We start from the raw sequence: 26,759 nt of genomic DNA, 5'->3' as shown, positions 1-26,759 counted from the left end.
ATTCTCCATCATTTGAAAGGCAAGTTCACCCTATCTTGCTGCCTTGACTTGTGTTTAGCTTCATACAAGTCTGGAGATCAAATGCCCAAGTTATGGCAGTGGCAGAGAACTACACGCCTAACTGCACACATTCCTTAGTATGTTTGACACTGCCACTCTCTACCTTCAGAAAACAGGTGGAACTTCAGCTGGTCCAGAATTTCGTTCTAATTATAAACTTTAAAATGAAATCCAAATTGAGTTCAACTCTTGGTGACTTGAAGGACTCCTGAAATTGTCTTGGTAATAGTAGCAGCAGCTGTTACACTGCTGACTTTTGTTGAACTTCCAAATCTAGTCTAAGCTAGATCTGCAGGTCTCCTATCCAAGTACTAAACGGATCCAACCCTGCAAGGCTTCCTATTGGAGATTGATCAGCTGTTGCCACCTGCAGCAACATCATTTACAGAACCCTAGGATTTAAATCAGTGGATCTAGAATGCTTTCCCAGTGGAAATTGTCAGAATTTTCACGTCTGTTCTTCCAGTATCTGATCATTCGGTGAAATGGCATAGCATCTTTAATTGCTGCTTCTCAAGAGTCCAAGACCCAGTCAGCTCCACCTTATTTACCACACTTTTTATAGCAAATGTTTTCTTCAAACGTTTTGTCCATAAATTGATCCATGAGCCGGAAGTTCATTCATTTTACATGCCTTGTTATAGTATATGCACTTACTGCACTTTCAAGATCTCCTGGATTCCTCAGTTGCTCTGTTTCCGAACCTGAAAGGATCTCTTTCTTTTCCTCCATTCAACCGTACTCTCGGAAGACTCAAACCCTGGCAGTTTTCTTGGCAAGGTTTTTCAGAAGTGGTTTGCCATCACCTCCTTCCTAGGGCTGAAACTAACTGGCCCAAGGTCACCCAGTTGGGAGTTTTTCCTAAGGCAGGACTGGAAGTTATTTTCCTGATTTCCAGCCTGTTGCTTTAACCACTATACCAAACCAGCTCTTTGATTGCAAAACATTAAGTTTGCCTTCTCATACTGGTTTTAAAGAAAAAAACTTCATTTAAGTTTTATTGCAATCTAATTTTCGTTTTATAGTAATCAGGAAGCAGACCTATGTAGTAATGTTTTCTACATTTGAAAACTTAGTAATTTTATGAAATTTGTACAAAATTTCATAAAGATACAAAGCATTTTATCAATGTATTTCAGAAGTTACAGTTGTCCAGTGCAACAAAAGAAAGGAGCTGATTTTCCCACAGTCATATGTATATACACTTTAATCACACCTCTTAATAGAAGTATGCTTTTTAAGCAGGTTATATTCTGTGCAATACAATACTTTGGATTTTTCAATAAGATGGAAACTTGCAGTTTTGTTTCTATATAAATGCCAGAACCCATACTAGTTATTCATTTACTAAACGTAAAAGCAATATTCAGGTTTTGAAACAGGCAGGTGTTCCTCCAAGGAATATAGTAAAAAATATTTTATAAAATACTGCTTATGTAGATGTAAGACTCTTCCCAGCACAATTTATGGAAGATACATTTTACTGCCTATTGTTGTCAAAGCTGCAAGTCAAAAGGTTTCTGAAGAATTTCATGCAATTTATACAGTCCACTTTGATATTAAATCCTGCAAAACACAAGTGTTTGTCACTCAATGTTCAATCTATTGTGATTTTACTCAATCTTGAATAGTTCCTTGCCCATCTATGTTAACTCCATATTTTTTTGCAATGTGGATACTACACAGATGTTTTTAGATTTAAAAAAATGCCACAACCAATTTATTCTAAGGTAAACTATATTCTGGACAAGTAGAATGCAGCTTTATATATGCAGGATATAATTTGAGTGGCTAATTTAAGGGCAGGTGATGGCTAACCAATGGCCTGGTTTTTTTAGCTGTATTTTGTGCAATGTGCATATATGATTTTAAATTAAATATATGGCTAGCTTCTACTGATACATTTAATCAATGTAACTGAAATTCTGTTAAGTATATCCTCTTCGAAAAACACAAAATTTGTAGTCATGATTTCAGAACATCTTGCTGAAATGAAATTCTAAATTGATCCAGGATCTACTGGTTTGGGCAACATATACATACATAGAACAAATCAGAATGGGATAAAAGGCAACTGTGTCTGGCGATCATTTAAACAAATGTTGAAAATATTAGCCATTTTTCTTGGGTGATCAAAATTGTGGTTTTTATGGGAAAAAAACGTTGTGAACTTGTGAATCCAGGGCAAGCTGGATGAAACCATCTTTTGCATTTTATGAGGCATTCACAGGAATAAACCTGTGCTTAAATTACTACTGATCCATAACATCCAGTTCTACGACTATACCGGAAACTTGCAAAATAACTTCATTAAAGTTAATTCTATCAGCTGGAGGCAGAGTGGTATTTTAAACCAACTTGTAATTGAGCAGTAATCTGAAATAACCTTCTGCATGAACAGAACCGAGCTCGTTATATTTTTGCTACATCTATCAGAAACAGACAAAGCATTCTGCATTTATTGGGACTTATTCTATGTGGGATTGAAACCTATGTAACAAACCTGCCCATTCAAAACAGCTGCAATTTTAAGCATCAGTTAAAATCTCATTAAAATGGGAGTATGTATAGGATCGGATTACAAATCTCATAAAATGCAGGCTGTTCCATTCTCTCAAATATGGAAGATAACATATACGACATTATCGAAGGACAGATCTGTATATAAGACTAAGTGCACTTCATACAATCAATTGTAATATACAGCACTGTATAACTGACAAGAAAACATGCACTAGTATTTGCTTTTCAAGATTAAGGCCACAGCATGTCCAGAAATGATTTCTAAAATATAAGGATAAGAACGACCCTTGTAAATATTTGCAAACATTGTTAATTTATTACAGGGGATATGTTTTGAAGAATTTAATCTGTGACTCACACTACTATCCTGTTTTTTCCCCAACCGACCCAATGGGACTTGATTCAATTTTTCTGCTCCACTTCCAAAGAAATTTTTTAAAAAATAGTTTACTTGCACTCTTGCCCACCTATTTAATTTCTCCATGTTATGGAAAAGAGCCAAATATAATTCTAAAAAGCTCTTCTCATTTGTCACTCACATAGCATTTAATTTTCAAATAAAACAGAGATGTTTATAAAAACAGCTTAAGCTTCAACCTCTTACCTTTAACTGTTTTCATCTTATAATTCTACCTTTTTATTCCATGCATCCTTTTGCTTATTAAGAAATTGCAAAATTGAGGCAAGTACTTTAAACATTAAGTGAATAAAGTAAACCCAGAGCTGATAACATCAGCACGCTCATATATTCAATGCACCTGAGCACAGCCAATCTCCCCATCTTCAGATACTTTCTCTGGTGCACCCCACTGCTATTCATAACTCTTTAAATCTTCTCTGAGAGAAGGATAAAGCAATTGTTTTTTAAGCAACTAATCTACCTTTAAGTCAGCTGTGGATGAAGACTTTTAGCTCACATTTGTTAAAATATAAAAGATTACCATATTATGTTCTCACCTTTAAAAAAAAAGCATTACATTTCAAATCAAAGTTTTCAGGGGTGGGAGGTTCACTATCAGTCCCTTATTTTCTCACCAGTAATTTCGCAGTTAGCAATTTAACTAGTATTGTTCATCGAAAGTGAACATGTATCTAAACTTTGAGCACTCAAGACAGCCAAAAGCCTCAGTCCTGCTTTTATTAAGTCAACAGGAGGGTATATAAATTTCAGGGCAAAATGTAATTATCCAATCAGACCCAGTATCTGTCCAACAAAATGTATATTCACGATAAACATATAGTTTTTAATGTTTAGGGTTACCTTAGAAGGGCTTGTGCTCTCTCATTTTACTCATTTTAATTTTTCTGCCGGTAGTCTGGTACAAGATGAACTTTCATGCTCAAACATTTAATAAATCAATCATAATTATCACATTTTAAAGGAGGCTAGCTCTAAAAAAAGGTGCAATAGCAACACAAACAAGCAAAAGAATAAGATACAAAGCCCAATTCATTTAATAGCTAATATTAAAATTAACTATGTGAGTAGTTATTTGCTAAAGCTATGCTCACAACTGCTAATGGATCCACCACAAGGGGACCATTCCCTGGGAAAGACATGTAGATGGTTTCAGGTAGAAATTAGGCAAGATGCCTGGCACTAAAAACATTTACAATGCCAATTTAATAGCATTTTTGTAAAAGAGCATGAAAATAAACCTTTACTTTGCTAATATGTACCAATATTATGAAAGCATTTTCACAGCTCAACACAAATTAAGTACACAGCTATTAAAAGCCAGCAAATTTGCCATCTTTAAACAGCATTTCTAAATTTGCTCTATATTAAAAGTATACTAGAAGATGAAAATGTCACGTCAAGCACCAAACTGGCATTGCATGGATATATGGCTGTCCAGAATTAACATCTAGAAGTCAAAGAGTTAAATTGGGACTATTCACGAACAGTAACATACTATTTAATAAGTATGTTATTTGGGCATTAGCGTATTTGTGCAGGAAATAGGAATTTGTTTTTTTAAGGATATAGACAACACGCAGAATCTTCCAAAGAAATCTGTGCTATGAGATGCATTTGGATGGAAACAAACAAGGGACCTGATAACATATGTGACCTGTTGACTTAAGGAACATTGACTACCTCCAAAATCATAATCGGGAAACTAAGAACCAATAAATTGGGGCAGGAAGAAGGGTGAAGGGTAATGTGCTTAAAAATCTTCCTTGAAGGCAAATACTGGACTCATTTAAAAATCTACTTCTCCATTCCTACTTCCTCATCACAATGCTGAAATTTAAACGCATCAAGAATCAGAGTAAATGTAGTAACTTTAGCATACGTAAACAAATGTTCACAAAAATCATTCAGATAATGCATCATCTCAATACTGTTTATGCTTTAGTTCAATACTTTTTGCCCTCCGGGGGTAATGTTTCCAATTCCTTAAGAAAACCACCAATTGTACTAGATACTCGGCAAAACCTTGAAATAAATGGATGTTTCAGTTCTAATCTCCTAACAAGTGTTGTAGACAGAAAGGCAAAGTAGTCCTTTTTTATTATTTGCTCAAGTCCTTTCATGTTTTGAAAGTGGTAACATTCTCTTTCACAGGGATTAAGTTAAAATATTAAGAAAAGTCTACAGTGGAAAGGAGAGCTTACAATCACCCCCCACACCAAAAATAAAACATTCACTTCTCAGCTAGGCAAGGCCAAAAGCTGAAGCAATAGAGCAAGATCCACATTTCAATTGGGTGGTGAGGTTTGGCTTATGTCCCACGCAGACCACTGCTGTCCCACTTTCATGGTCTTGGTTTTCCAATTTAAACAAGTCAAATAATCCTTTTCCCAAGAAGTATACAGTGCCCTTTGGTTTCTTCTTCAGAATCAGGGTTGCATGCTAGTGGAACAGTGTTTAAATGCACCCAAGGGGCTGCATTTTAATGTAGATTTACAGCACTGCCACACAGTATCAACTGTAGTTTAAACCAACTATATTAAGAAATAAGATACCATTGTGTTCCCAACCTTCCATGTCTTGAAAAAAAGTTGCTCCACTCTACAGAATATTTTTGGTAGCAACAATATTAACAAGTTTAAACAAAGTTTACCAAACAGACAACTAGTTTTCTTGAAGAAAAAGGGTGAATGAGAGGTGCAACATGGATTGTTTTTTTTAAAAAAATGGCTTAGGCCAATTATCCAACCAGAGCTGCTGGATTCACAAGCAGGTATTGAGAATATAAACCAATGTGCTTTGACTATTTTTCAAGTATCTGATATCAATTTTGTATAAAGATTTTGAATACACAAACTACCAAAGATAGAAGAAAATGGACTTTCCAAGTTTGACTTAAGTATTAAAAACTCAAATACTCCAGAAGTTAGTATTCCACACAGTACTAACAATTTTCCATATTATTTTTATACATATCCCAGCTGACCGTGGACTGAAACCATCTGCTAAGCAGTATTAAAAGAAATAGTGTGCAAGAGTTAAAATTGTTGTAGTTTAGGGAAAGCACATCTAACCCTAATTTAAAAAAAATAAAATAAATGAAGTGAAAGCTTTAACTGGTACACACTGTTCACACCTATATTTCAAGTTTGGAAACGCATATTTTCAAGCAGCAATACAAAAAAGTATCCATGAAGAATGCATAATTTCTGAAAAAAATTATGAAAACATCCCTGCTACCATTACATTTCTAAATACAAAACTGACTACCATATTGTTGCTTCTGTGTAGCAAGAGAAGTTCATTTCAAAACAGGTAAAATTCAGTCTTCAGGTGTGAATGGCATGAATGAGAGTCCCCGTTTTAATATCTTAAGTTGTTTTTAGGATCCTTAAGCATGCAAGCCTTGTAGAGAAGGGCCCAACAAGAGGCAGGGTTGGCTTAGGGCATCCAGTTTAGGATAAAGCCGGGAAAGCTTCTGGATCATCAACATCAGGAGCAGAAGCACTTGACTGAAACGAAAGAGGAGGTCCATCATTCTGATAGTCAATATAGCACTTTCATTAGCTGTATTATTTAAGACAATTGTATACAACAAATAAACATAAAGTAGTAATGTTACACAAGTACTAATTTGCACATATTTGCTGTGTAAGTCAACTATTTATTAATATAGTCCCCTTTTTCGTAATGCTCTCCGGTACCCATTTTGCTATCACAAAAAGTTGCAAGTGTTAACAAATAAGGTATTATAGATGTGTATGAAATTATCACAGTGTGAATGACATAAAGAAAAGGTTTTCTTGACCCTCAAAATAATAGAGACCATGATTAATGAAGGTGAAGGGCAGAGATAGAAAGAACTTAACTAAAACCTTGACACTTAACTTTACAAGGTGGAGTGACACTTACTTCAACTCTGAGTGGAAATTAGTTACAAGGGCTAGTAAAAGAATCCTAGGCAAAATATTTCCAAAGTCAGAGGAGCAGAGATCTCAAAGTGATTTACTGCTGAAAAGAATATCCTGAGGTTGTCACACAAATGAGGGAAGGACATCTAGGAATCTAGGGGATTATCAATGCTTCCTTGGGTGAGGGTGTCTTGCCACCCGCCTTGAAAGAGGCGGTGGTGAGGCCCCTCCTCAAGAAGCCCGCTCTGGATCCGGCTGTTTTGGCTAACTACCGTCTGGTCTCCAACCTTCCCTTTGTGGCGAAGGTTGTTGAGAGTGTGGTGGCGCGACAGCTTCCTGGGTACCTGGATGAAGCTGTTTATCTGGATCCGCTCCAGTCCGGCTTCAGGCCTGGGCACAGCACAGAAACGGCATTGGTCGCGTTGGTGGATTATCTCTGGAGGGCTCGGGATAGGGGTTGTTCCTCTATCCTGGTCCTGTTAGATCTCTCAGCGGCTTTTGATACCATCGACCATGGTATCATTCTGCGCCGGTTGGAGGGGTTGGGAGTGGGGGGCACCATTCTGCGGTGGTTCTCCTCCTATCTCTCTGACTGGACGCAGTCGGTGTTGGCAGGGGGGCAGAGGTCTACCCCGAGGCGCCTTGTTTGTGGGTGCCGCAAGGGTCGGTCCTCTCGCCCCTTCTGTTCAACATTTATGCGAAGCCGCTGGGCGAGATCATCCGTGGCTTTGGGATGGAGTTCCATCAGTACGCTGACAATACTCAGCTGTACATCTCCACTCCAGGCCATCCCAATGATGTCCTTGAAGTGATGTCCCGGTGCCTGGAGGCCGTGGGGATCTGGATGGGGAGTAACAGGCTTCGACTCAACCCTTCCAACCGAGTGGCTGTGGCTTCCGGCGTCCCGATATAGCCAGCTGGTGCCATCGCTGGCTATTGGGGGGAGAGCCTTCTCTGTGGGGGCACCTACTATCTGGAATGAGCTCCCCCCCGGAGATACGGAGGATCCCGGATCTGCGCACCTTCTGCCGCGTTTTGAAGACCTTTTTATTCCACCAGGCGGGCCTGGCCTAATCTTTTTCCCTCTTTTCTTTTTAAACATGTACATTTTAATCTGTTTTTAAATGACTGGGGTGTTTTAATTTGTCTGGGCCAAATTGTTTAATTTGATTTTATCCTGTTTTTAAATTTTGTATTTATGTATTTTACTGTTTGGCTGTACACCGCCCTGAGTCTTTTGGGAGTAGGGCGGTATACAAATCAAATAAAGATAAAGATATTGGGGGTGAGTCATTGGCCCCCACGGATAGGGCTCACAACTTGGGCGTCCTCCTGGATGCATGGCTGTCTTTAGAAGAGCATGTGATGGCCGTGGCCAGGGGGGCTTTTCATCAGGTTCGCCTGATTCGCCAGTTGCGTTCCTTTCTGGATCGGGACTCCTTACGCACAGTCACTCAGGCACTCGTCACTTCCCGCCTGGACTACTGCAATGCTCTCTACATGGGGCTCCCCTTGAGAACCACCCGGAGGCTCCAACTGGTGCAGAATGCGGCTGCGCGGGGCATTATGGGAGCGAGGGGATGCTCCTATGTGATGCCTCTCCTGCGTGAGCTGCATTGGCTTCCGGTGGTCTTCCAGGTGCGCTTCAAGGTATTGGTTACCACCTTTAAAGCGCTCCATGGCATTGGACCTGCGTATTTGCGGGACCGCCTTCTGCTGCCGATAGTCTCCCACCGGCCAGTACGCTCCCACAGAGAGAGACTCCTCAGGTTGCCGTCAGCCAGGCAGTGTCAGCTGGCGACCCCCAGGGGGAGGGCCTTCCCTGTGGCAGCACCTGCCCTCTGGAACAACCTGCCTCTGGAGATACGTATGATACCAGATCTCCGGGCTTTTCGCCGTGCCCTAAAAAACTTTCTTTTTCACCAAGCAGGGCTGACGTAACCCCCCCCCCCCCCTTTTTGAGATGTTAGATTTTTAATTGTCTATGGGTTTTAGTCGGGATTTTAAATTTAGGCCAAAGTTGTGTAATTCTTTTAACAAATTTTAAATTTTGTATTGGGATGTTTTTATTTTGGCTGTGCACCGCCCTGAGTCCAGTAGGAGAAGGGCGGTATACAAATTTAATAAAATAAAATAAATAAATAGGAAGAGCGCTAGCCTTACCATTACTGTACTCATGTTATAAAATTATCAAGCCACTAACCTGGTTGGGTGTGTGGATCACATCAAACTCTTTAACCAACTAAAAGAGAACAAGCAAAAATATTTATTGAGCATTCTTCTGTTAGTATATATGTTGCTGAAGTCAGAATATTAAACAATTGTTTGTTGATGAAATCAGGGCAGTTGACACTTTTTCATGCAGTGCCCATCTTCCATCCCCCAAATTCTCAAATTGCTCTGAATAGCTAGTGGAAATTCTGGTGCAGATTTGGAACCCTAACCCAAGAAGAAACAAACAGAAAAATGTATCAAATATAACATAATCTCATTCCTACTTGGGATATACAAATCTGGAATTAAGACTCTTTATTGTTAACTAGGATAACATTTTTTAAAAATTTCAAAATATGCAAAACAGAATGGAACTAAGAAATTAATTTCATAAACGGGAAACTTTATATTTGAACATAAATACTGGTTATCTGTAACTCTGAGATCATATAATACATATCGTGGAAATATCAAAAATTGAGTGAAGTAGCTTTAGTGCGTGCAAAGGGGAGGAGAGTCAGCTGCAACTTAAATGGAAAAGAAATAATTAACTCCTCTAGCACTTAAGAAGTTATCTAGTTCTCACACCCTATTCCAATCATTTAAGTGAAACTGAGGAAAAGCTAATGTATTTCACATTTCAGCCATAAAACTATTACATAAACATCTTCCCTAAAGTTAACTTCTTACTCTTTCAGATATAACTTTATTTTTTCAAAGTTATGCAGGTTAGGCTTGCAATGTTGTGCACCATTTCTAGAAGCAGCTCAGTTCCATAAAACATTTGCCTCAGTTGACATTTCATTTGCATAAAATCAGTTATTACCTTGTCAGTTCTGCTTCCACGGTTAGCCCTTCCCCCACGCCCACGACCGCCTCTTCCACCTCTACCACCACGCCCAGGACGACCAAGATCCCCAAAATTGATCTCCAGTTGGGACGTGATATCGTTTGCTGGCTTGCGGAAATGGTGATCCATTACAGAGTCCTCAGCATGAGACTATAATGAAATCAAGTAATTCAGGTTTCACTGGTTTGCCTTAAAATATATTTTCATTCAAAAACAGAAAATTATATAGCACTTTATCCATATTACTTAAACGAGTAGGCTGCAAACTAGACAATATTAGAATGGAATGAGGAACATTTGAATATTGTCAAATATATGTCAAAACTGCATTTTTAACAAGTGGAGTTATGGAACCCTATAATTATTATGCTCTCTGAAATATTATGCCACAACTCCAGCTAAGAGCTCTGGATTTGCAAAGAAGATTCAATTACCTAGATACAAAGAAAACAAATCAGAACACACAAAACTCAACACTTGATTAAAAATTGCCCTATCTTCTATAGCTCAAACACAGTTAAAATGCCAGATCTCAATATCAACTGATAGCAAGTATACATTATATTTTAAAAAGCTGACTTTACAGAAACCATCTTGTCCGTAATTCTGGACAAAATTCCACTCGAGCCCACTGTGATGAGACTGCCCCAGAGCATATTTATAAATTGGGTTTGTACCATATTCCTGTAAGAATTATAAGAGACTGTTATTCTCAATTACTATTGCACAAGTTACCCTGAAGCTCTTTGCAGAGCCCCATTCCCTCTTCATTACCTGCCGAGTAATTTGTCTTACTGCAACTGAATAATCAGTAAGATAAACTGAAAGATACTAATATACAAGCAAACCATAACCAAGAAAATTATACAGTCAGTTAAAATCCAAATAAAATGAACTTGAAGCATACTATTCTGTGAATGGGAGAACTATGGAGGTCAGTCTGCCAATATGCAATGGGCTGAAATGGTTTCAGCTACATAAGCCACAAGAAACTACTTAAACAGGAGAAAAAGATGGTGTGACAATGTTATAGTACTATTCCTTAACAGCTGACAATGAAAAAGGAACACAGATCAACCTACTAATAAGTGGACTCAATTACTGAAATCCCTTCAACAGTTTTTTCTTCAGGAAAAAAAATCAGATAATCTGAGTATTGCCATGGGTGTTTAGAGTCATGATAAAAATATGGGCTTCAGAAACTAAAATTACTTGAACTCATGGGCAAGCAGGTTGGCACAAAAAGGAACAAATGCTGATTGGTCAGCAACCAAACTGGTTACAAAAAAAAGTATTAATGAATTCATCAACAGTTTTATTGACACTTTCAATGGTTTTCTTAAAAAAAAATACCTTCAAATTTTAACTTGAGTTTCTTATTCATTAGGTAAAGATAAACCATAAAGTACCTCATTGGGCTCCAGCTGACTCCCCTGCATTTCTGACATCCCCTTTGTCTGAAGTAAGTTGTATGTCAATGGCAAGGAATAAAAACAAAAGAAAGACAATGAGACTCCCACATGTGTATACATGAATAACTAATTCCACAATTAAGCAGGCAAAACTGTAGGGTGCAAGATACAAGTAGTTCTCAATTTACAATCATAATTGAGCCCAAAATTTCTGTTGCTAAGCAAGACAGTTAAGTGAGTTTTCCTATTTTACCTTTCTTGGCCACAGTCAAGTGAATCATTGCAGTTATTAAGCTAGTAACATGGTTGAATCTGGCTTCCCAATAGACTTTGTCGGAAGGTCGCAAAAGGGGATCACATGACCTCAGGACATTGCAACTGTTATAACACATGTCAGTTGCCAAGTGTCTGAATTTTGATCACATGGCCATTGGGATCCTGCAACAGTCGCAACTGTGAAAAACAGTCACAAGTCTTTTTGTCAGTGGCATCATAACTTCAAATGGTCACTAAATGAATGGTTGTAAGTCAAGGACTACCTGTTTTTAAACATACACCAAGAAAAATCCAAAACCAGCACAAGTAAAGATGGTATTATGGGATTAGGATTCAAGCCAGCGTGTTTAATAAAATTAATACACATAAGCAGAAGCATCAAGATCACTTTTAGGAGAAAAAAAGTCACTTCGAGGTAGGTGTGTTAAAAGGAAGTGCTTGAACTCTAAAATACAGCTTTAGATCACAATTCACATCACTCTCATCCATAAATTATCCCTAGTGAAAAGAATGGAGCTCATGCCTTTAAACAAAAAAGGATCAACTTTGCTACTGAGAAACAGGAGCAAAGAAAAATAAAAAACAAATAGCTTGATATATTCGTTCTCATTTTTAGCAACATCTCCAATAAACATACAGGTAGTCCTCAATGAATGACAAAATTCAGCTCAAAATTTCTGTTATGCAAAATAATTCTTGTGAGTTTTGCCCCATTTCTTGCCACAGTTGTTAAGTGAATCACCGTAATTAATTAGTAATGTGGTTGTTAAATGAATCTGGCTTCCCCATCAACTTTGGTTGTCAGAAGGTCGTAAAAGAAGATCACATGACCCGGGACATTCCAACCATCAAAAATACATGCCGGTTGCCAATAGTACATATTTTGATCATGTGATCATGGGGATGCTGCAATGGTCGTAGATATGAAAAACAATCATAAGTCCCTTTTTTTCCATGCTGTTGTAACTTCGAATGATCATTAAACGAATGGCTGTAAGTCAAGGACTACTTGTAACTCTCCATAAAAAGGACAAGTAAGAAAAGCAGATTCACAATGTTACTTTGGACAGAAAGCTATCATAGTTAAGTAAGATGCAGAGTGCAATTAAATGGTCTTAAATTTTACAGAGTTTACTTTTCATGGAAATTTTAATACAATGGAATATTACGTGTCTAAATAATTATTCAGCAAAACACTCTTTCTACAAATTGTTCTAGGACTCAGATTTACATGCATAACCCATATCCCACCAGCCAACTGAATTTTAAAAACTGGAATGTATTCTCCACCTCTACCAGGCAAATATAATTTTTAGAGGCTGAAGGCCCCACTTAAGCCTGCAGATAGGAAAAACAGGTATTGACAAAAAAAAAAAATATGTAACCTAGACCAAAGTTAACACTGATTTCATTTACATTTAATACGTTACATTCTCTAGTCATGTATTAATCATTTTTTTCTTCCCGCCATATTATAAGCTAACATTAGGTGATTTTTTTATAGAAAGTCTGACGGCCACACACAAGGCTAAATACTGGGATATCACAATACAAGATTTTGCTCGTGTTTTTAAATTTTTCAATTGCAAAGGATATAAAATTGTGTTTCAAAGTAAAATTGGCAATGCTTAGTTAACCAAATACCTGTTTGTTTCTGAAATCAGATTTAGAAAACACATGGTTACAGTCATAAGCCAATTACTCTTGTATAAATAAACAATAAAAACAAAGTGTACCTACCTCCTCACTCTTTGACTTGTGCAGAACAAAGCCTTTTTTCCATTGTCCATCAGCACCTTCATTTGGTTTACGGATGTTGAATTCGACTTTTGCACGATCCTTATTCTGAATAGCTTTCCATTCATCAAGAGTCATTTCTTTAGGACCTTCTTCCTTAACTTCTTCTACTTCATTTTCCCTATAAGTATGAATGTCAAGCACTTAATAAATAAATAAATAAACAAATAAATACACACACACTTTCCAAGGGATGAAATCTAAACACAAGAAAAAAAACTAGAAAAACACCTAAAAACAGCACAGTCTAAATATATATTTACCACGAAATTTTATTCTGATGATGAAATGTTGCTATTATTGACTTTCAATTTTATTCAATTTATTTATATCAGCTGTACCTTTAAAGTTTAAAAACAATGGTTGACACTATAGAGACTTTGGTGTTGTCCTGAGTTTGGTTGTTTGCTTGCAAACATTTCATTATCCGACTAGTGCATTGAGTTTAGCCAGGTGATGAAATGTCTGCAAACAACCAAGCTTAGAGAGCATCAAGGACTCTGCAGTTCGATCCTGAGCTACAGATATTCTCTTCTACTGGAATGCTTAGTATGTATCATCCTGATTTACTCATTAAAGGTAAACACAGTGTTGGCCCTTAGCTACAAATTAGGAAAAGTTCCATACTATTAAAATAAAGATTGAAGAATTGTCCAAAGTCATTCTTAATTTCCATTTAATCCTTTATAGTTACAAGCCCAGAAATGATTATTATTTTGTAGAGGTGTATTTTATCCACTTCCCCCCCAAGTTCTTCCCATTTTATGCGTGCTAATTTCTGCTCCATGCCCCTGAAACAGAGTATTCACTAAACCATACAGCAAAAGTATGGTACATTATTAGCCTTTTAGCTGAAATAGTTCTTATACTGTACCTGCTATAAATGACTCAGGATAGGTATATCATGATTCTGACTAAGATCTTTTTAAAAGAACATTCTGAATTGCAATACTTAGCCCATTGAATTAAACTTCTTTTATACAAGATTATTATTCCAAGTTGCTTTTTTAGCTGCAATTTTATTTCCCAGATAAATTACTGAGATAATTAAACCTATGAAACAGGAAAAGGCTCCAGTCCAAGTGTTTATGAGTAATATAAGCCACAGTTTGAGTTCCATAATATAGGTGGTCCTCAGTTAACAACTATTTGTTCAGTGACTGTTCAAACTTGTGATGGTGCTAAACTAGTGGTACTTTTGACTGATCTTCTGAGTTCCATCCACTGAGGCATCCACACTGCAATGTGATCACAATCTGAGTGCCCAACTCATAATTATGATGTTGTAGCATCCGAGGGTCAGATGGTTGCCATTTGTGATCTTCTTTCCCATTTCCCAACAATAAAAGTAATGGGCAGACTGGTCGCAAATGGTGACACGTGCTGCCCTTGCTTAGCAATGTGTGATTCGCTTTACCAAATGGTAATCAGAAATGTCAGAATTGCCACCGTTAATGAAAACCCTGGATTGTAGAAATTATAACCAAATTAAAATTGCTGAGAAAAATATCAACCTTCCTAGGCCGATCAATCAATCATAGATTGCATAGATTGTGAAACAGACTTGTCTGCTACTTTGGCAAAACCAAATTGCTCACTGGATTGCTCAAGCTAATGAAGAGGCTGAAGCTTTAATAGGGTAAACACTTAATCAGAGGACAAGAGTCACTGGAAAGGACCCCATTATTTGGGAAAAATTGAACTTTAACAAAGGCAACAGAAAAGGGCTAGTTAATATCACACATGACACAAATGCGCACTTAGAATTCACAGAAACCAAAGCTAAAATACAATTCTGACAAGAGTACCTACCCTGATTTATGAGAATCAAAAGCCACTAAATAACAAAACCTTGCAGATTATGAAATGTTATCCAATTCCTTGATATATATACAATATACAAATATATTGAACTTGACATATGCATTGCAGACTATACTACCTTCAACTCCCTCTCCCACACAATCTGATTTTGTAAAAGGTTGCTAAGCATCTAATATTAATTACTATTTTAAATAATTGCAATTTGGAACGTCTATAACTGCTAAATGGCAATAAAGTTAATTAAAACATCTTATTTCACAATTTTACAGCATATAAATTCCTGTATTATAATCAAACTGAATTAGACTGTGGATGACTTGAAATTACACTATTTTTCAAATAAACAATTAGAGTATCAGTACAATAACCCTAATTATTAGCAAGAATTATGAAATAAAGATCAGGGAATACTTATGTTATCACACCTATATTATTCAAGGCAGCATTTTGCAGATTATGTTTCTTATACAATGATGCTAATTTAACAAAATACTTTGTTTTAAAAGGCTGGGCATAAACCTGTTTAAAACAGGTGGCACTCAAAGGAAATCACCTTAACTTTCATTTTAATTCAGTATTGTAGGGCTTATTAATCTGTTACAAATTTAAAGATAAAATGTAATTTTGGAGTATAAAACGCACATTAGTTTATGAGGAGGAAAACAAGAAAAAAAAATCTGCCTCTGCCTACCAGCATCCATTGGTATTCATCCAGCTAGCGTCCTTGCAGCAAGCAGCCTGATAAGCTTCACAATATCGCACTGATTTAGCACAAACAGCTGATTGGCAGTTGGATCAGCCTCCCACAGTACCGCCAATCAGCTGTTCCAGGCTGTGGGGATTGCCAGAGGGCATTGGCCACCTCCGCACATCAAGTTTATGGCCTTTGCACACTACGTTTTAGACCCGTTCCAGGCTGCGGGTTCGCCACAGCACATCGCTGCCAATCTCCGCCGCCTGGAACCGGCCAAAAATGGGATGCACAAAGGCCAAAAACACAATGCGCAGAGGCAGCAATGTACTGTGGCAATCCCCGCAGCCTGGAACGGGTCTAAAACGGGGCGTGCGGAGGCAAAAAACATGATGCGTGGAGGCCAAAAATGGCCAAAGGCCGGGGCTTTGGCAATATTTGGTGTATAAGATGCACCACAATTTTTATTCACGGTTTTTTTGGGGTGGGAGGTGCGTCTTATACTCCAAAAAGTATGGTATATAAAAATTGGGAATTAATCACCATGACTTATCAAGGGGGGGAGGGGGAGAAACAAGAGAATTATATGATGTACTGGCTCCATACTACTAATGTGTAGTAAAGGTTCATTATTCTATTTTTATTATATTTTGTGATCAAGATTTTATGATATATGTAAATATCAGATGATTTCCTGTATATGTAAATGTCTTGCATCTTTTTTTTATGTATTAAAGCAATAAAAAGGCACTAAAACTGCTTTTGGTTTTGTGATCTGTACTTACATCTATATTAATAATAGACATACTCTAAACATTGAAACTATGCACAATAGTAGCAAGGCTAAGTTTTAAATGCATCTTAATTTTAAATACATACAATCTCACAAGCCTTTTCAAAAATACTAATTTCTAATTTGTCAGAAGACTTCATTCAAAACTACAAGTAGTATTGATTTATTACATCAATTAGAATCGGAATTTCTGTCACTAAATGATGAGGTAGTAAATCACAACACATTATTTAGCAACAGCAATCACCCTAGGGTCCCTCTTGTTGTTAACCAGCAGCCAAGTCATTAGGCAAGGCAGTTTCCTGCCAGTTTCCCACAACCAAAATAAATGGGAAGCCTGCAGAAAATTTCAGTCCAGCAAGGGAATAAGTGGCCGTTGCTGGACAGGGGAGGAGAGGAGAGGAGAGGATGCAGGAGAGGCACGATATAGGCTGGGAGAGGCTGCCAGGGAGGTACAGCATGAGTGCAGAGGGGATGGAGAAAGGTCCCAGGTGGGAAGATTTATTCCAGCGACCTAGCAGCTTCCCTGCTGGCTTCCCCATTTTCTTTCTGGATAAGCCGGCAGGGAAAGTTATAAATGATGATCACATGGTCACAGTGCCTGCAATTGGTCGTATGAACTGGTTGCCAAGTGTACAGATGATGATCATGTGACCTTGAGGGTGTCAGGATGGCTGGAACTCCAAGGACCAGTTATAATTATTTGCTCAGTGCTGCGGCAGCTTCAAACAGTCACAGAACAAATGGTCATAGGTCAAGATTATTCATCAATTAAAATGCTAGTCGGAGGATACATTGGGAACAGGTTATAGCACACATAATTCTACATATATATAGCAGAGAGAACAGCCTATTTAGGCTGGTGACAACATTATTTCGTTGCCACTAGCAACAAAAGGATTGTTGGGGGCAATATGCCGACTCTGTAAATCACTTAGAGGGCTCTAAAGCATTGTGAAGTGGTATATAAGTCTAAGTGCTATTGCTATTTTTTCCCTCTTCAGCCACTTTGTAGTTCTTTGTGTATTAAAACAGTAATATCTGTGTTTTAATACCAGAAACTTAATGAACCTTTTTACTGCTTACTTAGAAATGGAGAATTGTGTTTTGGTTGTTTGCTGTCATATGGAATGGTCATACCTGAAATAGATCCATAGCCTAACTAAGGATTCTATTTTTTTTAATTTCAACATAAATGTCAAAAGCACTATATATGATAAACTTATATAAGACAGATAGTTCCCGTTTTACAATTACTTATTCAATAACCTTTGGGAGTTACAATGGTGCTGGTTCTTGCAACTGGTCTGCGCAGCATCCTACGGTCACATTATCACCATTTGCAATCTTCAATGCTGGCTTCCAACAACCAAAGTCAAAAGCTACATCAACACAATCTTGCAAGTCTGAAGTACAAACTTCCCATTGCCATCTTTAACTTTTAACCACCATCTGATCTATTAGGTCAGACAGTTCCAAAGTTTCTTCCTCTTAAACTATTAAGCCATTTTGGGGGGGGGGGGTGTCCCACTTCTCGTCTGATTATTTCCTAGGCAGCATCTCTTTCCAAGGTCATTGCAAGGTCATTCATGCATTAATGCATCATGTCAGCACAAAGAAATCATCACCAACTTAATTTTGTATAGGTGATAAAAACAAACACCTAACGATTTAATATTTACTTGTTTTCCGAGTCAGCAGGGGGATGTTCCTCTCCTTCTGGTGTTTCCTCTGTTGCATGTGATTGATCCAAGTCACTGCAGAGTTTAAAATAAAAAAAATATTGTTTCCAATTAATACTTCTAACATACTTGCCAACACAAAGTTTTAATTTATGAAAAATTGTAAGCTCCATCTCAAAGTTTCAATTTTCCCCAAATATAGTCCTTTGCTTTCTAAAAATATATGCTCTAATGAAATACAGGTGATATGATGAAGTTTAACAAACATACATTTGGCACCAGCCTCAAAAGGCTAAGACGGAAAAACATTTTTATTCTATTGCATAATATTCTGTTTTCAAAAAGATTTATGACTACTGCTTTCTAGCTGAGGATGCTGAACATTGAACCTAATTTCTGCATTTTCATCATGTCATCTTAAACTATGTATAATTTTGCTTATAATTTATATTTATTCTAAATATAAGCTTAAAATAAAATACTAACGTCAGTTCATCTTTGACAGTTCCCCAGTTGTGTGATCCACTCCCGCCACGCTTGTCTTCGTGTTTTAAACCACTGAAATGTGAATGTGAAAGAGAACTAACAAAACTGAGTTAACACAATAGTGCTGGGATACAGAAATTCAAAGCCAAATTTGTAAAATATTCTTATAGAATGCAATATATTTTGAAAGAGAAGCTACTGAGTTTTTAAGACTTACGATCTGTCGCTTCCACTATGCCTATCAAATTCACGTTTGCCTCTAGAGTCAAAGCCATCTCCTCTGCCCATTCCACGTCCTCTTCCACCACGGCCACCTCTTCCAAGACCACCACGGCCACGCATAGGACGATCAATAATGGGTCTATTGTAAGCAGAAATCAAATAGGGTCTATATGAAGTCCCATAAAACTGTTAATATTCTTTAAAAAGTATTGTCACAGTCTACTTGAAATTAAGTGACTCACAATATTTTAATTAAAATGAAGAAACCTCTTTTTCTAAAAGCAAATATTCTGCGCTTCCTAATTAACTTCCTTTGGATTACATTCATCAACAGGTCAATTTGTTGATTACCTTAGTACACAATCATCCAAACAATCTTAAAATGTACAATCCTTACTTATCAACAGAAAATTCTCCTCCTTCACCCTTTTCTTCAGCAGGTTTGTCAAATCGTCGTTCACGAGGAGGCCGTCTCTCCTGCCTCCTCTCAATAGGCTTGCCCTCTCCCTGAGGCTGTTGCTGATCAGGCCTTCTGCCAATTCGTCTTATCCCTAAAATAGAAGGGAATCTGCATCAGTAAATTATTTACTGATCTCCACCAAGCAACTGATATTCTTTAAACATAGGTATTATCAATATGTAATAAACAATAGTTTTCTACTGATAGAAGACTGTATTATATGGCTGCCTTTGCTAGCAGTTCTTACACTTATTATCTTATAGGAATTGTGGTCAAACTAGCTCTACAGGTATTTATAATTCTCCAAGCTACAAACTGGAAAAGCTAAAATTAAGCTCAAAGACATCTGAAACAATAATTAAATATTTATTCTCCTCTTTCCATTAAATAAAATTCACAACTAGTATTCTTTGGTGAAACAATCAAGTTACTTGTTTCCCTAACTGCAATCTTGAATTTTGGAATAGATTGCAAAAGATTTATTTTGGGATAGAAGATCAATCTAATATCTGAGCCATTCCAGAATATTTTCTCTTTATTTAAGAAAAAAGTGAAATTTAATTGAATTAATCTGATCAATAATTTCTATTTCTGAAACCTTTATAGAATGTGGTGAATCAGTTGCAATTAGGAAATGGGAGAGCCACCATTTTTCTTACTATGCTTGAATACTTATCAAGTTCGTTATAACAGAAAGATGTTCGCCTATAGCGATAAGGAAGCTGAAATATGACTTTATAGAAATAATTATCTCTGTAGCAATGCACTAATCTGCTACAGTAATCCCCTCCCCACATGCAACACTTCTGCAACTGAAAGTACTAGGTCTCAACATGCAATATACTCTATTCTCTCTGCCTGGAAGCTGTCACAGTGCCAATAATTCCACCACACTGCTTGAAACCAACTGGCTAACTAACAGTGCCAAAGTTTCATTCAAACAAAGAAACAGAAATGATTTTTGTATTAAAAGTTGGCTTTTCCTCATCTTGAGAACAATGGTGGCTTCAAATAGTATTATCATTGGCCAAAAAATATGAGCTATAAATCTACTCATATATTATGAATTAGATTCAAAAGTTCTGCTGAATGCTAAACCGATGAGTTCTAAAACTGTCATATATATCACGATATAAAACAATTTTAAGTTGCTTGAAGGAGAACAAGGAATCTCAGTAAAATATTGCTTATGAAAACTATTAGCCATACCTAATACTCAAGAGGCACAGCCCGAACAGAATGTATTGAAAGAGAAATGTCCAAGAGTTCCAGAATCCAATAGGTTATCATCAATGATTTATCTTTTGATTTGGTGAGTGTACATTTCAGACCAAGCCAAGTCCTGAAGCTACATACTATTTACCTCTGATTAAAGGGCGCCAGTAAATACTTGACACTGAACTTCACACCTATCCAGGCACCATTATGGGAACATATTCCTTGGCTTTCTCCTCCCTTTTAATCAGGTCAGGTTTACTTTTCTCTTGTCACTTTGAATCCACAGAAATTGGAAAGCATTTCTTAATTGCTCTTGCGGCATGCTAGCTTTCTGAAAGACGATGGTGCCTTTTTGCTTTACTTCCTGACCATGTTTTAGGCATAATTTATGTCTTATTTCAGATGGATTAAAATGAAATTAACTTAGTCTGGTTCTACCAAGCCAATAACTTTCACTGCTGCAACTGTTGTTCAAAATAAAAGCAAAAGTATTTTTTGACTTTGCTATTATTAGTGGTGTTACATATATTGCATATCTGCCAGTAATATAAAGAAATTCTATTGGATGGTATAAATGAAACCATTTTCATGCAGCTCAACTGAGCACATTTTACATTTAATGAAGAACAGCTATTAGATGTTCAGAACAATCCCAATCACTGGATAAAAATACACAGGTGAAATAAACTTTATATAAATGAACATTTCTCTTTCAATTGCCTAGATTATAGTTGCATTGTGATTCAATTAGAATAGCTTGTCTGATGAACAATCATTACTGAATTTTTAGCAAGCCATATAAGGTTATTGAACCTATATTAAATTGGCTGGATTTGATGTTTCTAAGCAGAAGCTTACTATATTACAAGTAGTATTACCATTAATATCATACTCTTTTCCACAATGCCTAGAAATTATGCTGTAATTTTCATACTACAGAAATATACGCAAAGTATCTGTATATAACCTTAAGTACAACAATATTCATCAAGGGGAATTTACAACATTATAAAAGTAAGATTTATTTTCCTCCATGCGTCCATTGCCACTATTCTACCTTCTTTAAAGTTACCATAGAATTCAACAATTTAAGCCTCTCCTTTGCCTTCTCTACCATTTGAAGAGATGCCTATAAGATTTATACAAAGAAAAAAACATTTTGGGGAAATTATTTAGGTGCTATTTATATTTCACTCGAATGCACAAGGATTGTCCCCATTGTGTATACTTTTATCTAAAAGACAACTTTTGCAACAATCCTTTTATTACAGCTACAGTCAAAGTAAAAAATGGATTGACATAAAATGGGTTTCTATCAGACTCTCATATGTGAAAATAGGCAAAGCTTTGAAAAAACATATCATAATCTAAATTTTTAAAAACAAGTGGGATTCAAGCAGGTCACTTCTGTATCAAAAATAATTCCTTTAGAAGTTTATGTAGACTGACCTGAAATTCTCCATAAGTGTATGGAGTTTGCATAAAAATCTAGATAAAATCACAAATGTAATTTTATTTCTTCAAATTACAAAGCAGGAACTCCAAGCAAGGTTGAATCAAGGAAATTACAGAAGTATTAATGTTGAACTGCCATATTGTTGCAAAAAGTTATCAACCTAACTTTTCTACATTAAATGTCTTACTCATGAAAATTTTCAAGTGGTAGTTAGAATGTACAACTATCCAACATAGGCTGCAAAACTCCTGACAGACAGTAGATGGCAATAAAGGTATGCTGAAAACTAAGCATTTTGTAATTGTCTCTGTCTTGTAGCCTTTACTTCATAGTCCCCAATTTCATATTCAAATACTATCAGAGAACTACAACAAAATTTGCTTCTGGCAATTTCTATAAGCATTGAAAAACATCAATACCCAGATTAAAGTTTAAAACATCACAAATCTGGGTTTAATATTTTAATAATTGTCTTATTCAAAAAGAAAATTTTACTATTTGAATATTTAAATATTTCTCTGGAGCATACAAAACTGTTAAATAAATTTAAGAACAATCTATTTCAATTACTAATCCCATAATCACCTCCTACTCCTATTGCCTGTACTAATTTAACTTTCTCTTCTGCAAGTGCCAGTGCTGATTGGCTGGTGATGAGAATTGTGCTTCATTACACAGGACACTTGACTGATAACTATTAAATAACCTTTAAAATAATCTTTAAGATTATTTAACATATATTATAAGCAAAACATTTTTGTAATCGAGGTAGATTTAAAGCAATAAAGTTACACATCATACATTTTCTTCGCACTATTATTTCATAGTGTTGCATGGCGCCATTAAAAATATTACCATGCTTTCAGTCTCCTGCTTGAGTTTATAGAAAATAAGGCTAAAATCATAATTAGCACTATTCAATCAACATCCTCAAAGAGCGCCTTTTATTTCCTTTAAAGAAGTATTTTATTCAGTTAAAAAGCACAGTGAATTTAACACTTTTAGCTCGTTTTATTTTATTTACATACTGTTGCAAAATGTTTAAACAATGGTCCAGGGATCCTGCCTTTCCTTCAAAAGAAACCTCAATTCCATGGATACACTCAAATCAAGACAGTAATTCAAACCTATTGGGATCAACTTTCACGGGAGGGGGGGGAAAGAAAGAAACCTCTCACCAAAGTGAGGGGGAAATTTTTTGTTTTAACAAGTTACAGTCCAGAATCCCAAGGCAATCGGTCATTTCACCTCCACAGTGCCATTTTGTCTATTAGTTCAGCCCTTGAGTAGGCGGGCAAGCAAGCAGGCAAGCGAAACCAAGCGACCAGCCCCAGCAACACGCGGGATATGCACGTGGCCCAGGTACAAATGGACTCAACTTCGTTCCTCTCAAACCCCCCGCGTGGTCCAGGCGGGCTACTGCCACTGCCGCCGCCGCCGCTTCTTCTGCGCGGGCAACCGGCAGGATTGCTACACTTTTTTTTTTTTTTTTTTTTGAAAAGGCACAGAATCGCCCTCCGTTTTCTCAAGCGTTCCAAGATCGGGAAGTTTCCCCCTCTCCCTTCGAGCTTCCCCGCCACCACCACCAGCACGCTCGCCTTTGCAGGCCTTGCCGGGGCCACCCACCCACCCACTCCCACGCGAGAAGAAAAACCCGACCTCAGGTCGGATCCCGCCCGCTGGAAACGTTTCTGCATCCCTTCGCCCCCACCAATCCCTCCACCCACCCACCCACCCCGCGAGCAGAGAACGTGGAGAGGAGGGTTCGCTTCACGAAGCTTGGCTCGATTGCACCAGGCGCGCTTTCCTAACACGACGGCCCGGTCAACACGAGAAAGGGCCCATTCCGGACAGGGTGGAGCGTGGAGCAGGCAAGGCAAAGTAGCCCCGCCATGCCCTCCACGTGAGGGAGACGGGCAGGGCTCTCCTCCTCCTCCTGCAAGGCAGGCTCCCTTCGAGCCAGACAAGCGGGAAAAAGAGAGGAGGGGGTCCCGCTCCGGCACCACGTGCTGGGTGGAATTGGGGGGAGGGGAGGGGGGGAGAAAGACCCGCTACTGACGGGAGGAGGGGGGGGGGCTGCCTTCTCTCCGCCCGCCCCCGATAGAGAAGCACTGACCTTGTGAGGAGCCCTACTCGTCTCTCCAGCCGCAGAAGAGAGGAGCGGCCCCGCCACTCACCTTCCTTCCTGAGAGGCGCGGAGCCGGGCTGCCCGCCTCCATCCTCTCTCCGGTCCCCGGCGCCTCCAGGCCCAGTCGAGGAGGCGAAGGGCGGCAACGGGTTCTTGCGCTCCTTCTGAGATTCCCTGCGCAGCTGCTTGGCCGCGCTGCCGCTCCCTCCGCCCGAACCGATCTGGCCCGAACCGCCGCCTGAGGATGAATTAGCTTGGGCCGCCTGTCCGCCTCCGCCACCGCGGCTGCCTTGGTGGCCGCCGCCGCCCCCACCGGTGCTCTCTTTCTTGCGGCTCTCGGCCGCCTGGATCACCTCGAAGGGGTCGGATTCGTCGTCCAAGAGCTGGTCAAAGCGGTTGGTGACGACGCAACCGAAGCCTTCCTGCAGGTGTCCGGGCATGATGGACCCCTTTGGGTGGGATCCTCCTCCGATGCTGCCCAGGCCCCGGCCCACCCCCTACGTGCTTCTTTGCTGCCCACACAAGATGGCCGGCCCCCACAGAAACTCGCTTCTCTTCCGGCGAAAGCGACATCCGGGAAACAGAACTAGACGCCGCCAGCTCCTCGCAGAGGACCTTGGGAACTGAAGGCTGAACTCCCCGTCTGTAAGAAAAACCGGTCCTTGGCAAAAAGAAAGACCACAATTCCCAGCAGGCATCACGAAGCAGAGAAATAAGGCGGTGAAGTCTGTCTCTCAAGGCAATCCCTTTCCTCAGAATGTGTTCAGCGAAACAGGGTTTTTTTTCTCCCCCATTTGAGAAGATATGGCATTCTTTTCCCTTCTTTCCTCCTTAAAGTGCATTGTCTGAAATGAAACAAAGTAAAAGATGCGGTTTGCTGAAAACCTGAAAGGTCAACAATACAAGGCTGGGGCTTATACAACACACTAATGCAGGACTGATTGAATTAACCCAATTATATGGGTTGGAGCAACCCTCTGAACCTAAAAGGAACCATAAGGGCTATATCTAAATTACAACCCTCAGTCACAAACGAGCCACTTATATTTAGTTTAAGGTGTGAATCCTACTCAGTTCATTTAACAATATACTTAAGGCAGCATTACACATGATTTTGCTATACAAGACATCTTCTGCACTCAGAGCTGTAAATACAGATATTACCAATTTTTCACAATGTACTTCTTTACACAGAACAAGCAGAGAAGGAAAATGTTCCTTTCTCTAGCTCCGTACACTGGCTTTTCTGTTTTTTGACATGTGTAAAACTACCATTATGATGAAACTGCAAGTTTGCCATACAATTGTAAATGTGTGTAGGATTCCACTGGAGCTAATAGCTTCATATTATTAAATTATGCTGTGTGCTGACAAACAGGACAGTTGTAGTGTCTGTCTCACGTATTCTTTCGGTACATTATTGTCTCCAGAAGATGTTAGACCTGCAACCATTTTGAAGTGACGTGGATTAGAAAATACACAGGACCTCTCAACATAGAACAAAATTGTTTATTTTATCTTATTTAAACCACAATTTGAGATTAACAAATAATCCTTTATGTGTTTCACAGTTTTCAACTATGTTGCCTTCTATAAGATAAACAGCTCCACAGAAATTCAGAGCCACTGATTTTGCAAGGCAGCTCAAACTATGCAAGCATATATTTGTTCTGCTTAAACTGCCAGGCTGTACTGTATTCTGTATCCACAGCAGGCTAGTTAGAGAGTCAGTTTGGTGTAATGGTTTAGCCATCTGATTAGAAATCGGGAGATTGTGAGTTCTAATCCTCCCAAAAACACCACATAATTTTAGAAATGTTTGTGTTGGGAAGACTTTGAATACTCCACTGAACCTTGAGTTTAGAAAAATCGAAAATCAGCTGGCCTTAGCTATATGTTGGGGATGAGAAGAAGTTAGCCAACTGCAGTGTCCTCAAACCAAAAATCAGGAAATTTGTAGATGTGCCCATAATGCGCAGAGATGTCTGGGACAATATCAAATAGGTCACAGCAGGACATTTATGCATTTTGTCTAACAACTAGAACTGCAATTGATTAATTCTTAAATGTTGGGTTCTCCACAAACTTAGTTTAAAATGCATGCCAAAACACTAAATGCACTCTAGGGAATGGGGGATGAGAAACTGTGTTTATGAGTTTAATAGACAAATGATCTCAGGTAAAACTGGAAACAATATGTAAAAATGGACATAATGTGCCCCAAAGATGGATAATCTTGGACTTTCAAATGTTTTTGATTATAACCTCCATCTGTCCAAGCCCCACAGAAATCAAGGTATTTTGGAAATGATAATCCAAAATGTATAGAGGATATCAG

At 38.2% G+C, this 26,759-nt stretch overlaps 1 protein-coding gene across 2 annotated transcripts; it reads right to left on the bottom strand.

Annotated features, from left to right (window-relative positions):
• Positions 1–5,083: 5,083 nt before the first annotated feature.
• SERBP1 (SERPINE1 mRNA binding protein 1) lies at positions 5,084–24,989 on the bottom strand. 2 transcript variants are annotated; one of them, XM_070941274.1, is made up of 10 exons: positions 24,471–24,989; positions 19,557–19,710; positions 19,155–19,298; positions 18,938–19,033; positions 18,452–18,526; positions 13,405–13,582; positions 11,386–11,433; positions 9,953–10,126; positions 9,116–9,154; positions 5,084–6,513 (listed from the first exon to the last, which is right to left on the bottom strand). In XM_070941274.1, the coding sequence occupies exons 1-10, from the start codon at positions 24,859–24,861 to the stop codon at positions 6,457–6,459; spliced, it is 1,356 nt and encodes a 451-aa protein (XP_070797375.1). In that variant the 5' UTR covers positions 24,862–24,989; the 3' UTR covers positions 5,084–6,456. The 2 variants fall into 2 exon arrangements, with proteins under 2 accessions (XP_070797375.1, XP_070797376.1); XM_070941275.1 differs by having other exon boundaries at positions 18,938–19,009.
• Positions 24,990–26,759: the final 1,770 nt, after the last annotated feature.

The sequence above is a fragment of the Pituophis catenifer genome, unplaced genomic scaffold (assembly GCF_029215685.1).
Source record: "Pituophis catenifer annectens isolate HBS135680 unplaced genomic scaffold, rPitCat1.0.hap2 SCAF_3, whole genome shotgun sequence".
Lineage (NCBI taxonomy): Eukaryota > Metazoa > Chordata > Lepidosauria > Squamata > Colubridae > Pituophis > Pituophis catenifer.
The sequence above is the reverse complement of the archived record's forward strand: the minus strand, read 5'-3'. Positions and strand labels throughout refer to the sequence as shown.